Source organism: Liolophura sinensis, chromosome 4 (genome assembly GCF_032854445.1).
Source record: "Liolophura sinensis isolate JHLJ2023 chromosome 4, CUHK_Ljap_v2, whole genome shotgun sequence".
Classification (NCBI taxonomy): Eukaryota; Metazoa; Mollusca; class Polyplacophora; order Chitonida; family Chitonidae; genus Liolophura; species Liolophura sinensis.
In genome coordinates, this window is record NC_088298.1 from 22,205,642 (window position 1) to 22,220,975 (window position 15,334).

The 15,334-nt window shown below is 40.6% G+C and overlaps 1 protein-coding gene across 1 annotated transcript in view; it reads left to right on the forward strand.

The window, feature by feature from the left end:
• The window catches only part of LOC135464523 (uncharacterized), a 40,270-nt gene extending 26,045 nt beyond the window's left edge, over positions 1-14,225 (forward strand). Inside the window, exons 9-11 of the mRNA XM_064741948.1 lie at positions 13,208-13,313; positions 13,746-13,879; positions 14,188-14,225. Of these exons, the coding sequence (XP_064598018.1) occupies positions 13,208-13,313; positions 13,746-13,879; positions 14,188-14,225 (278 nt within the window). The remainder of the gene's footprint in view (positions 1-13,207; positions 13,314-13,745; positions 13,880-14,187) is intronic.
• The last annotated feature ends 1,109 nt before the right edge of the window (positions 14,226-15,334 follow it).

Genomic DNA, 15,334 nt, shown 5'->3' on the forward strand with positions numbered 1-15,334 from the left:
TGAAAGAAAAGTTTTCTTGCCATTTCTGGTACATAGATAAAGGTGAATGAAAATGTTTTTGTTAATGAAATTAGATAGTACATTGCATGCTATATCTTTATAACTAGTCTGAATGCATTTTTAGCCTTTTGTTTTTTAAAACATTGCCGTTTTTTAACGGGTGTATACATTTTTTTTAGATTTTTTACAGATTTACTTTATTACTTTATAACTCTACTTTTGTTACTGTATACTTCTGCAGGTGATTATGTGGTGAATATAGTATAGTACATATATTTACTGTTGTTGACAAAATAGGTGTTAATGTTTAACTGTTATTTTATTACTACAATCTTGTCAACATATGTGTTTGCGTTAATGACATATTTCAATGAAAATATATTTACTGTTCAGTGTTGTCAGCAGGCCCTATAATGATCATGTAAGTGATTATATTGTCAGCAGGCCCTGTAATGATGTCCATACAGATGAATCTTCATGGTCGTGTAATGATGTCCATACAGATGAATCTTCATGGTCGTGTAATGATGTCCATACAGATGAATCTTTACGGTCGTGTAATGATGTCCATACAGATGAATCTTCATGGTCGTGTAATGATGTCCATACAGATGAATCTTCACGGTCGTGTAATGATGTCCATACAGATGAATCTTCATGGCCAAGTAATGATGTCCATACAAATGAATCTTCATGGCCCTGTAATGATGTCCATACAGATGAATCTTCATGGCCCTGTAATGATGTCCATACAGATGAATCTTCATGGCCCTGTAATGATGTCCATACAAATGAATGTTATTGGCTGCTGATGTTCACCCAAATGAATGTTCATGGCTGTGGTTGTTCATACAAATGAATGTTCTTGGCTGCCGATGTTCATACAAACGAATATTCGTGGCTGTGGATGTCCATACAAATGAATCTTCATGGCTGTGGTTGTTCACGCAAATGAATCTTCATGGCCGTGGTTGTTCATACAAATGAATCTTCATGGCTGTGGATGTCCATACAAATGAATCTTCATGGCCGTGGTTGTTCATACATATGAATCTTCATGGCTGTGGATGGTCATCCCGATGAATCTTCATGGCTGTGGATGTTCATACAAATGAATTTTCATGGCCTTGTAATGATGTCCATACAGATGAATCTTCATGGCCGTGGTTGTTCACGCAAATGAATCTTCATGGCCGTGGTTGTTCATACATATGAATCTTCATGGCTGTGGATGTTCATCCCGATGAATCTTCATGGCTGTGGTTGTTCATACATATGAATCTTCATGGCTGTGGATGTTCATCCCGATGAATCTTCATGGCTGTGGATGTTCATACAAATGAATCTGCGTGGCTGTGGATGTTCATACAAATGAATCTTCATGGCTGTGGATGTCCATACAAATGAATCTGCGTGGCTGTGGATGTTCATACAAATGAATGTTCATGGCTGTGGTTGTTCATACAAATGAATCTTCATGGCTGTGGATGTTCATACAAATGAATCTTCATGGCTGTGGATGTCCATACAAATGAATCTTCGTGGCTGTGGATGTTCATACAAATGAATCATCGTGGCTGTGGATGTCCATACAAATGAATCTTCATGGCTGTGGATGTTCATCCAAATGGACCTTCATGGCCATGGTTGTTCATTCAAACGAATGTTCTTGGCTGCGGATGTTCATAGAAATGTTCATTCAGATGAATGTGGATGTTTGTGAATGAGGGTTTTATGCAAATGAATGCTTACGCTGAGAGATTTACTATTTACTATAAATATTCATTGAAAAAAATGTCAAGGAAAACATAAGGGCTTGTTCATGGAATGGCTGTTGGAGTAAATCTATGTTTGATGAAATGGCTGCACAAATCCCTATAACGAGGCAGGTAGTAAGTATTTGTTCATGTGAGGAGCCAGTGTCATTGTGGGCGGATCTTAGGGTCATGAATCCCCATGACAAGGCAGGTAGTAGGTGTTGTTCATGTGAGGAGCCGGTGTCATTGTAGGCATATCTTAGCGTCATGAATCCCCATGACAAGGCAGGTAGTAGGTGTTGTTCATGTGAGGAGCCAGTGTCATTGCAGGCGGATCTTAGCATCATGAATCCCCATGACAAGGCAGGTAGTAGGTATTGTTCAAGTGAGGAGCCGGTGTCATTGTAGGTGGATCTTAGTGTCATGAATCCCCATTACAAGGCAGATAGTAGGTATTGTTCATGTGAGGAGCCGGTGTCAATGTATGCGGATCTTAGTGTCGTGAATCCCCATGACAAGGCAGTCGGTGTTGTTCATGTGAGGAGCCAGTGTCATTGCAGGCGGATCTTAGCATCATGAATCCCCATGACAAGGCAGGTAGTAGGTGTTGTTCATGTGAGGAGCTGGTGTCATTGTAGGCGGATCTTAGCATCATGAATCCCCATGACAAGGCAGGCAGTAGGTATTGTTCAAGTGAGGAGCCGGTGTCATTGTAGGTGGATCTTAGTGTCATGAATCCCCATTACAAGGCAGATAGTAGGTATTGTTCATGTGAGGAGCCGGTGTCAATGTATGCGGATCTTAGTGTCGTGAATCCCCATGACAAGGCAGTCGGTGTTGTTCATGTGAGGAGCCAGTGTCATTGCAGGCGGATCTTAGCATCATGAATCCCCATGACAAGGCAGGCAGTAGGTGTTGTTCAAGTGAGGAGCCAGTCTCATTGTAGGTGGATCTTAGCATCATGAATCCCCATGACAAGGCAGGCAGTAGGTGTTGTTCAAGTGAGGAGCCAGTGTCATTGTAGGTGGATCTTAGCGTCATGAATCCCCATGACAAGGCAGGTAGTAGGTGTTGTTCAAGTGAGGAGCCAGTGTCGTTGCAGGCGGATCTTAGCATCATGAATCCCCATGACAAGGCAGGTAGTAGGTGTTCTTCATGTGAGGAGCCAGTGTCGTTGTAGGCGGATCTTAGCGTCATGAATCCCCATGACAAGGCAGGTAGTAGGTGTTGTTCATGTGAGGAGCCAGTGTCATTGTATGCAGATCTTAGTGTCGTGAATCCCCATGACAAGGCAGTCGGTGTTGTTCATGTGAGGAGCCAGTGTCATTGTATGCAGATCTTAGCGTCATGAATCCCCATGACACGGCAGGTAGTAGGTATGGTTCATGTGAGGAGCCGGTGTCATTGTATGCAGATCTTAGTGTCGTGAATCCCCATGACAAGGCAGTCGGTGTTGTTCATGTGAGGAGCCAGTGTCATTGTATGCAGATCTTAGCGTCATGAATCCCCATGACACGGCAGGTAGTAGGTATGGTTCATGTGAGGAGCCGGTGTCATTGTATGCAGATCTTAGTGTCGTGAATCCCCATGACAAGGCAGTCGGTGTTGTTCATGTGAGGAGCCAGTGTCATTGTATGCAGATCTTAGTGTCATGAATCCCCATGACAAGGCAGGCAGTCGGTGTTGTTTATGTGAGGAGCCGGTGTCATTGTAGGTGGATCTTAGCATCATGAATCCCCATGACAAGGCAGGCAGTAGGTATTGTTCATGTGAGGAGCCAGTGTCATTGCAGGCGGATCTTAGCATCATGAATCCCCATGACAAGGCAGGTAGTAGGTGTTGTTCATGTGAGGAGCCGGTGTCATTGTATGCGGATCTTAGTGTCGTGAATCCCCATGACAAGGCAGTCGGTGTTGTTCATGTGAGGAGCCAGTGTCATTGCAGGCGGATCTTAGCGTCATGAATCCCCATGACAAGGCAGTCGGTGTTGTTTATGTGAGGAGCCAGTGTCATTGTAGGTGGATCTTAGCATCATGAATCCCCATGACAAGGCAGGTAGTAGGTGTTGTTCATGTGAGGAGCCAGTGTCATTGTATGCGGATCTTAGTGTCGTGAATCCCCATGACAAGGCAGTCGGTGTTGTTCATGTGAGGAGCCAGTGTCATTGTATGCAGATCTTAGCGTCATGAATCCCCATGACACGGCAGGTAGTAGGTATTGTTCATGTGAGGAGCCGGTGTCATTGTAGGTGGATCTTAGCATCATGAATCCCCATGACAAGGCAGTAGGTGTTGTTCAAGTGAGGAGCCAGTGTCATTGCAGGTGGATCTTAGTGTCATGAATCCCCATCACAAGGCAGGTAGTAGGTGTTGTTCATGTGAGGAGCCAGTGTCATTGTAGGTGGATCTTAGTGTCGTGAATCCCCATCACAAGGCAGGTAGTAGGTGTTGTTCATGTGAGGAGCCAGTGTCATTGTAGGTGGATCTTAGTGTCATGAATCCCCATGACAAGGCAGGTAGTAGGTGTTGTTCAAGTGAGGAGCCAGTGTCATTGTAGGTGGATCTTAGTGTCATGAATCCCCATCACAAGGCAGGTAGTAGGTGTTGTTCATGTGAGGAGCCAGTGTCATTGTAGGTGGATCTTAGCGTCATGAATCTCCATGACAAGGCAGTCGGTGTTGTTCATGTGAGGAGCCAGTGTCATTGTATGCAGATCTTAGTGTCATGAATCCCCATCACAAGGCAGGTAGTAGGTGTTGTTCATGTGAGAAGCCAGTGTCATTGTAGGTGGATCTTAGCGTCATAAATCCCCATGACAAGGCAGGTAGTAGGTGTTGTTCAAGTGAGGAGCCAGTGTCATTGCAGGTGGATCTTAGTGTCATGAATCCCCATCACAAGGCAGGTAGTAGGTGTTATTCGTGTAGCCGTGAAGTAATTTTGTACGTGTAAATGTGTTTTTTCAAATTGCATGAGATTTGTCAGCCCTATAACTTCTAGTCAAAAAATCTCATTTAAAAATTTTTCTTGGACCGGCAGCGTATACGTGCAGACCTACAAAAAAAATAAACTATTGTATTTTATGGACTTTATTATACATATAGGCCTACCATGCATGTATTTCTACTGAAGCTATATGTTTGTTTACCGTTTACATCATTTATTCTTAATAGCCATCCTGACCGGTGCTTAGTTATGGACTATAATGTATCTGATGTTTGTTTATAGGGATAAGACCTTAAAGAAGATATATTAGAGATTTTTTGGTAAATTAAAAATCCATATTCACCTGTCAAATCCAATTTTTTGGATTTAACAAGAATAGCTGAAAGTATTGTTGGTGCCTCCTTGGCCGAGAAGAGTAACGTGACACAGTGCAGCGCAATGACCCAGGAGCCTCTCACCAATGCGGTCGCTGTGAGTTCAAGTCCAGCTTATGCTGGCTTCCTCTCCGGCCATAAGTGGGAAGGTCTTGCAGCAATGTGCGTATGGTCGTGGGTTACCCCTGGGCTCTGCCCGGTTTCCTCCCACCATAATGCTGGCCGACATCGTATAAGTGAAATATTTTTGAGCCCAGTGCAAAACATCAATCCAGTAAATAACGTACACGTACTGTTCATAGTGTTAAAACGATTCTAATGTTTGAAAAAGTGATAATGTGTTGTGCTTTATAATCTATAGGATTTTATTGTTGGTTTTGAATGGTAACACATGCACAGATGAGGCGGATAATTAATTATTAATTATTTGGGCTAATAGCTTATACTTTTAACTGGATTTGATGTTTTGCTGGAAATCTCCTTAAAAGGGCTTGTTGATCCAAGCTTTTGCACTATCCTGAGCTCATTAATACAGATGTTGATGTTTTGAAGTGTTTCTAGGAAGTAATCTTTGTTTTCTTACACTATGAATCTTGCCTGTGAAAACGTACGTCTTTCATGTGAAAGTCTTCATATATTCATGGTATACCTAACTCAGCTTGACCTTTTTTTTATTATACATGTCTTATAGTGTTATACAAAGTCTTAGGCCACATTGTCTTTTTCAGTCCATTTTTTGAACAGACTGTCCAGGATAAAGTAAATCTGTGGATTAAATATTTTCTTAAGATGTTACAAACTATTTTCATACTGCAATGTTAATTTTGAGTTCTCAATTCTACCAGTTGACAAAACTAATGAATTTCTGTAAAGACAGGATCAGTGAATTTCTCAAAAAATTAAGGAATAGGAAATCTTCAGGATTTGATTTTCGGGACAGCTCGGGACAACGTTGTAGAGTTGTGACGTCATACAGCAAACTGACTCATGTCGGCATCTGGCGAAAAGGATGCGGAAATTCAGTAACTGTGGAGGACACGGAGAGACTTGGTGGAAAGCATTCTAGTTTTATTCAAAAAACAGAAATTAAGATCAAATACTGGAAAACACACACACACACACACACACACACACGAGATATATATGGATATAACAAGTATACGATTATTCTGATGTCGATAAATGATACAATTAAGAAAGCAATTTTTTTTGGTTATTATTTTCCCTGTGATAACAATATGGGCATGCAAATTTAAAAGCAGATATAAAAGATTATTCCTCTAAAATTAAATATATATATATATATATATATGTACATTTTTGTGTGTGTTAAAAATATTCACAATGTGGCATTATACCTTAACGATGTAACTTCCGTATGTGGATTCTAAAATAAACAGCTGACAATTGCTGTACCCATAGTAGTTAAATTGTGTTACTTACCTGTTACTTAATTGAACATGTTACTTAATACATGAATGCAAGCACCATCTACAAAATTGCTAATTTGCACACGGTAAATACTTTGGGGGCCTCCGTGGCTTGGTGAGACTCTGGAGCCTATTACCAATACGGTGGATGTCAGTTCAAGTCCAGTTCATGCTGCTACCAACCTGCGGATGGTCATGGGATTTTCCCGGTCCGTCTGTCCGGTTTCCGCCCGTCGAATATTTCGGCGTCTTACAAGTGAAATATTCTTGAGCACGGCGTAAATTTATTAAATAAGTAAATAAATATATTTTTTGCGTGTAGAGACTTGTCACACTAGGACTCAAATTTATCAAACCATGAAGTCATAAATTGCAAGTGATTAGAAAGCCAAACTCAGAACAGAGAAGAGCAAAAACTGTTGTTCGTACTTTGTTCTGCAGTGAAGAATTAGTGTACAAAATTTAAACTTGTAGTATACGCATCTTAATTGTAGCTACATGTATTTGAATTTTTGACTGTCTTAAGACGTTCAATAAAGATGCAGCTACAACCCAGCTACAACCACCTGCTACCTCGATTTTCTGGGTGAATTGCGGCCGATTCGCCCAGATTGAAACCCAAGAAATTGTTTGCATTTACACCAAAACTAATTCTTCGAATCGTACGGGAATCCTATACAATATCACATGAACGCATGATATCACAGGCGCTTTGTGATAAATATGTAGAGACGATTTGTATATGACCATTTGCCATGTTCGTGTCAACAAGATCCGATTGATAGGCCGACTTGACATGCGAGTTCACGCAGGTGTAGAGGAGACAAAGTGGCCGGAGTTCTCGCAAACTATATAATGCGGCGAAAAGGAGTGATTTTACGGTAGTTGTTGGAATCAACGGCGTCCTTTAGCATCAGCTACGGTAAAACTGCATCTTTAAAGGTTTTCACAGCGCACCTGCCGCTGTCTATACGCTTGCTCTACATCACTGCCACCGATGAAGCTTGACCTTTGGAGCCTGTGCAACACACGTGCGTTCGTTTAGGCTTAGCCTCATCACATACTTGTGCATACTTGTAATCAGCGTTGATCAATAAAACTGTCACGTGATCGTTAGAATCGTGTCAAACATACTTTAGACAAAAAGAATGCATGTGCACCAAGTATTAATAGAAACAACATTGAAGCTGTATTTTCTGATATCACTTAATTGCTGCTTCACTCGTTAGACTCTTCATTCAACTTATTAAGATATATTGCAGAATAGATGTACGATAGGCAAACCAGCTGATCGCAGCTGGCTCTTGTGGAAGCAGGGAAGCACCTGATTGCATTCCGACTGCCTCACGATCGCTGGCGACAGCTTCACGATCGCTGGCGAGAGCCTCACAATCTCTGGCGACAGCTTCACAATCGCTAGTGACAGCTTCAGATTGTTTGGCATTCGCAAAGAGAATCCCCACGAATTATCGTAAGATCAATCCAAGATTTACGACGACTGTAGGTGTCTGAACTATACAGTCTGCTTCTTTTAACTTGACATCCTACATTCAGCGCATCCGTTTTCGTTGGCGCGTTTCGCGTGATTGTCCATTTTGTTTCGGTTTTTGCGTTAGGTCGTTTACCATGTAACGTCTGTATACTGTAAGTTCTTTATTTTTACTGATAATAAAGAAAAGTAAAACTTAGGAATCATTTCGAATCGCACTAACAGGCCTCATATATTTAGAAACACGGTGTTAATGAACACCTGAAAATATTTAGAAGCCAACACTGTTAAGTGGTGTTCTAAACAAACACCATTCATCAAAACCGCCTCTGAATGAAAACCATTTACCGATACCACCTTTCTGCTGAACAATGTGTTCGAACATGCTGTCTGAATACCGTCACTTTGCAACACCCTTTCTCAGTAGTAGTTTCTTAACACCATGCCGCCACTGAAGTATCATGCCGAAAACACCAGATATGACACCCCAGCCAGTCATACCGGCACTGAAGAATCATGCCGAAGACACCAGACATGACACCCCACCAACTCACTTTATACTGACACCGGACCAACCAGTCTTGTTTCCTTACTCAACCCTCTCAGAGTTAAACCCCGAGCGAGGAAACAGCTAGGAACCATCTTTAAAGTCTCTGCTGTGATCCGACCCGGGTTTGATCCCAGGAAACAAGCTGAGTAAACTATGTTTATTGATTTATTTGAATGTTGACTATTGCCACAATTGAGAATTTTGCACTAATGCGATGATGGTCAGTTTTATGGGTGCAGAAAACCGTATCAAGTGCCCGGCGTTAAACCACGAACTATGGGCAAGTTATCTGCTAACTTGTCTCGTTATAATTGGCAAAATGACAAGTGGTCTTCAACGATTGCTAGAGCGAGCAAACCGCAATGTCTTCTGTCCAGGGCAATGATTATTTATTTGACTGGTGTTTTACGCCCTGCACAAAAATATTTCACTTATACGACGGCGTCCAGTATTATGGTGGGCGGAAACCGGGCAGAGCCCCGTGGAAAAGGGCAATGGTCAATACACCAGATTAAGAACTTGAAAATGTCGATGTATATAAGAAGGGTGGAGTCGATGGAAGTATACTTAATGAGCCTCCTCTGTATTACGTCTGGCTTGTCACACGACCGCAACTACATGTATGACATAAAGCGAGATTAGTTTTTGAGGCGAGAAACTGCGAGAAGTGTGATCTTGACTACAGGAGTACGCTTATGCAGTTCATATGTAGGTTTTGCCATGATACAGTGACAATCGTTTTTTGTAGGCAACAGAATGTAGAAAAGCATAACATCATGCAGTCACTGGGAGCCTGTGGCACATGTACATGTAGCCTATATCATCAGGGAACCTTTAGATTTCCTCCAAATGGCTCAAAACCACATAGGGGCCTACGTTTTTCCAAATCAGTTTACAAAATTTAATTGTGTGCTCAGCTAGCTAGTGCCGCTTTAAATTCGAAACACGCCATTAGCCAATTTTCAGAGGTCCCACCGAACCACATCACACTGCTTAAAACTTGCCATTTAAATCGAAGAGTGATCTCAAGGGAGTTAATTCGGCGCGGTACTATTCAGCTACTATCTAACCTTCTGATTCTTTGCCATATTTGCATCCTAACCTCTCGGCAATGTGCCCACCCCACTCAACCATGCCAAGTTCCCCCGGCCATGTCTCTCTTGGTCTGCCCACTTCCCCTCTCGGTCTTTTGGCGGGAAATGGGCAGGCGGCAGTAAATATTTTTGAATGATCTGAAACGACTGACCGTTAATTTAGTTTGGCGGCTGTGCGCATGTCTCTTTTGGCGCCTAGAGCGATGCAGAATTCCAAAAAATGGCATAGCTGCATAAGCATGGTACGGTACTGTAAAGATAGTTTATCGCCTTTTATTTTTATCGCATCTTAACTGCGTTAAGCGTTCACACATCAGTCAAATACATGTATAGACCAACATGATACTAAGTTACAACTAAAATGGGTGTATATAATGTTATGGCAATTATTTATTTATTTATTTGATGGGTGATGTACGCCGTACACAAGAATTTCCCTTTTATACGACGGCGGCCAGCGTTCTTGTGGAAGGAAACCCATCAGACCCACAGGAAACCCACGACCATCCGCAGGTTGCTGACAGATATTTCTAAGTACAATTTGATGGTAAGTCCATATCGTAATCCGACAGAATGTGCTTGTATTTGTAAGTTTTGCTTATATAAACAAAGTTTATTTGTGTTTGCAGTCTCAACTCTACCTGTATATCTGTCGTAAAATACACCAGGTTTTTGTACAGACCTTTGTACAGTGATTTTAATATTCTATCGTTAAGCAGTGTTACACTAAAAAAGGAACCTGTTAATAGACCTGGTACGGTAAGGCGGAGAATCGGCCCCAGAGAGGTATGATAAGAAAGTGTAAATTTCCAAACCCTAGCACAATTTTGTAAATTTCCAAATCAGATCTATAAATGTTGGTCGAAACTTTCATTAAAGTTATATGACCATAAAATAAATGATTGTTTAGTAATAACCCTCCCAAAATGTACTCTCGATCAAAAACCACAATTTTTCGTCCAAATGGGGCACTATGTCCTTAATTTACAGTATGAAGATCAGCGTTAACCAGAAAATTATCTTTACTGAAAATTTCACTGATGTATATCTACGTGAGTAAAGTCGCTGTGGAGAGCAAGCAAAGTCATTGTGGAGAACAAGCGAAGTCATTGTGGAGAACAAGCGAAGTCACTGTGGGGAACAAGCGAAGTCACTGTGGGGAACAAGCGAAGTCAATGTGGAGAACAAGCGAAGTCATTGTGGAGAACAAGCGAAGTCACTGTGGAGAACAGTTTGCAACTTGAGGAAGAGTTCGTATCTTCATAGTCATATTTGTCTTTGGGAACAAACTTTCTGTGAGTAAAGATATAGGCCCTCTTAAATTAAATAAGTGTTATCATGAATTAGAAAGAGTAATTGTTAAGGTATGATATAAAGAAACACAGCTTGGCAACTGTAGCGAAATCATACGTGAATCCTGGTTGAGAGCACGTGTGGTCTTCTAGCACTAGCACTAACATGTTACGCGTAGCGTAAGTATTAGACTGAAAGTTATATATATTTATTTAATTTATAGGTACATAACTGCGTGATAAAGAATTTTTCAGAAAGTTACATTTGTGGTGCAATCATTTTTCCCCATTATACAGTGTCTAATGAAAGAAAAATGATATTTTAGCGTGACTGGAGTAGGCTTCCTTTTTATTCGATTTTATGATCTATGTGTCTCACCAGTACATGTTTGGAACTTTGTAGGTCGAATGTTTGTCATATAACAGCAAAAGAAGAGTAGCACAGAACTGCACAGAAGAAGTGGCCTTACTCCGAGTGTGTCCATAGCTGTCACTCACAGCTATAGTCAGTTTCGCTGCTTTAGGTGCACCGTTTCTTGCGCTGGGGCCGATTCCCCCGCCTTACCATACCAGGCCCTTTAACAGAAAGTCTTTCGTCGGAGGGATGATAAAATGTATTCTGCTGTTGCAACGGATTATTTTGTTAAATATAACACACACTTTCTATTAGTTCAACATAGAGATTCTATTAGACTAACAGAATATCATGTTGAATATGACAAAGTTTTATGTCATAATAAGAGAATACATTCTAGCATCGATCTGACAACAGGCTTTCTGTTAAAATTAACAAATTACTTTTTTGAGTGTAGACTGAACTTAAAAAATCTGTCACTTAGAAATTAACGAATCTACTCAAGAGCTTATGGAATCAATCCGGTAACTTGGCACAGTTATTTGTTACGGTGTATAGATCTACTGGTCACTAAGGGTCAGCAAGCCGTAATAACCCCCTGATGCTGAGCATTCATCCACAACGGAGATACGATTAGACCTTATTATAAACCTCGCAATCCAGCCAGGTGTAGGTAAACATCTATTGTGACCGTTCATATAGGTGCAAGGTGCGAATGGACATTGTGTCCTAAACCTTCTAATATAAGGACTAATATTTTGGATATAATTCTCGTGCCCAAAAAATTAAAATTTGGTCATTTTTCTATAAAGTGATATACTAAAGGACAATCTCATTTGAATTAAAAAATCAAAAATGATAAGAAATACTGATCATTACATAGCAAATGCCCCGAATAAGTGTGTTACAAATTATAACAAATACAATTTGCGTATTATAGGCCTATATAGGATTTTTACAAAGTCTCCTTCACAACGGCACCATTAGTTACGTCAACCGAACCTGCAAAGGACTGCGAACTCGAAGGTGACAACTATAGCTAAGCTGGTTACGAGAAAAGTCTGTGCATTAGTCTGCTATATGAGACACAGGATAATAAAAACTGTAGAAAGTTAAGCCTCACAACCTTGGTAAATGCAAGGTCAGTTCATTGTATTTCTCAGGTATATATGGAGTCACGTCTGCATTTAACCACACAGTGCTTCAACTCAGGTGTTTGAGAAAGTGCAAGAGCAGTCTTGCAGAAACACTATCCAACTTTAACAAAGGAGCGGAACAAATGTTCAGCAGCCAAGACGGAGTGTTGTATATAACATTGTAACCTGTAACCATACATCTGGATACATATAGATCCGTACATACTCTGCAAACTTGAAGAGGCATAATGGCAAGATTGTGGGATGTTCAACGTATCTTGCTGCTTGCCATGGTTTTCGTCATTGTACTAGGTGCGTATTTTTAGATATCTGCGTTTCTGTTTCTTATTTTACGTCGTACTCACGTCGGTCAACGATTTGAATACCTGGTGTACTGATTAAATTCATGATACGTTTTTGGTATCAATAAAAACTGTTGTCTGCTTAATTCTCTTTACATGAATTCGTCCTAATGCCTTAATCCTAATTATAGATTAATAGCTCTTAGTACCAGAAAGTCCATACTGGTTGACAGTTAGTATACCAATGCCATTTAACGTCGCCTCTAGAGACAGATCAAGAAAACTCACTTGTGTCCGCAATTTGATTTGGTTAAATTGATTTATTCATCCGATATATATTTTATATATAATGAATCTCATTGGAGCTTGTCCCTGTAGACAGTTAGAAAACTGGACAGAATTGGACATCAGTCCAACAAACTGCTTAATTTGTAACCATGTTGCACACAAACAATCTGACAACCAATTATATTTGAATCCCCCCAGAAATGACTGACGCACGAGGAGCACGCTACGGCGGAAGTCGCTACGGCGGAAGTCGCTACAGCAGTGTCCGTTACAGGAGCACCCGTTACAGCCGAAGCAGTTATCGGTAAGTCAGAGAGGTTCTTGGTAATTAGAATATTTACATTAATTAGATATAAAAACAGGTTCAAAAGCAAACAAAAATTAGCTATATTAAAAAAATTAATTACATGTTCCATTTTTTTGTTTAATTATTTATTTATTTATTTATTTAATTCGTGTTTTACGACGTACTCAAGAATATTATTTGTTTGTTCATTTCTTTAAATAATTAATCGTGTTTTGCTTGTGACGTCACGTAATCCATATGATCAGATTGAAAACATAAAACTACTTACATTTATGAATTGATACGGTACTTAAACATAAAGTAAGGGGGGATCACTCTAGTAACACGTCGTCCTTAAATTTAAACTAAACATGCAAGTGAAATATGTGTTAAATGTCATTTTGCTCCTTAATACAGCACCGACATATTTTGTTTTTATTTTTCGGATAGTATCCGTACAGGAGCCCGTGTCAGCACAGGAGCCCGTGTCCGGGTGCGGTACGGTGGCGGGTCCCGTTATAACGGAATCTACATTGGCGGATACCGACATTATGGTTACCATGACGACGACTACTACGAGAACGGTAGGTATTTGTCTTCAGTTTAAAAACGAATCTGTTAAAAGGACAGAATATCTTTTCTGTGTGAAGGCAGATTAGATCATGTTATTGCGACAAAGTATAACCCTATGTTTTCCAACAGAATATTATTATGTATGTAACAAAGCTATTGTGTTGCACATGTTAGTTTTAGAGTACCCTTAACCATTTATCCACGTGTCATTTTGTGCCTGGCGCGATTCTTCATTTGACACAATGTCCAAAATAATACAATACACACAATCGTGTATAGCGGTACACATTATGATTATATTAATATTATTGTTGTGTAGAGGACCACAGGCAGCCGGATTCAGTTACAGGCAAATAAAAAAGAACATATATGAAGTACATTCGCACTGTAAAGTCACAGAAGAAAACGATGGTTTTCTACTGTCGTTTGGACCCTCTATGTAGCTCGTCCTCGAGTTTCCCATACATTACATTCATTTCGTCCCATTATTTGATTTCAGAGCTGACGATCTGTGTGGACGAGTACAGTGATGATGGTAACGGCACTGCACTGGGTAGGTTTGTCCTGCCCGATGTACCATCAGGGGGAGGAGTACAGCTACTGCTGCGGGCCCGAGCACAGCCAACACTGCTGTACATTCTTTGATGAGTAAGTCTATAAGTGTAGGGTCTATGTATCCGGCTTCATCTGGGGTTCAAGCGGTATCCGTACGTTCCGTACTAGGGAACTGTCAAATGCCCAGCAGCAGGACCTTGACGTCATTTTACTGAGTTAAATGTTCGTTTCCCAGCTCGGCGCGATGACGTCACATAAAGTACAGTACAACGTTACAACAGAAACCGATAGACTGTAACATTGTGGGACGTTGCGCTACCAACTCACTTTTGACGTAAAAATGGCTCACGGTCCTGCTTCACACTTGTGTCACTTCACGGGATTAAAAATATGGCGCCTTCCCATTAGAGCCGATATTTTTCTTGTTTTCTAAACAGGGGATCAAGACATTGTTTTTTATCATTCTTATATAGGAATTAAGGCATTTTCTTTTTCCACCGCAAAGGTTTTTTGAAGAATTTTCAGTAGCAACGACAGAAAACAATAATATGGAGAACGCAAACCTTCAGCCCAGCCGAATGTACAAGTTCTCGAGATCACTACTAAGGGACAATTCTTTGTCATATTTCTTACTATAACCTTTAGAAAGGAACGAACTCTTTCCATCGTCAGTTAAGTCTGAAACCGCAGAGGGGCACATGCCATGAAGGGATAAATACACATAAAGCCCTAATGGCATAGACAAATTTATCTACATTTTTGTCTCAAAGAGGGTTGAAAGTTGAGGCTTACCATTTTTGATCAATCCTTCATTTTGGTCAAAAAATTCCTGCTTTTATACTTATATGTGTGTATATTTGTATATGCTTTCAGTCCAAAACGAGGCTGGGGTCTGGCTATTGGCCTGTTCG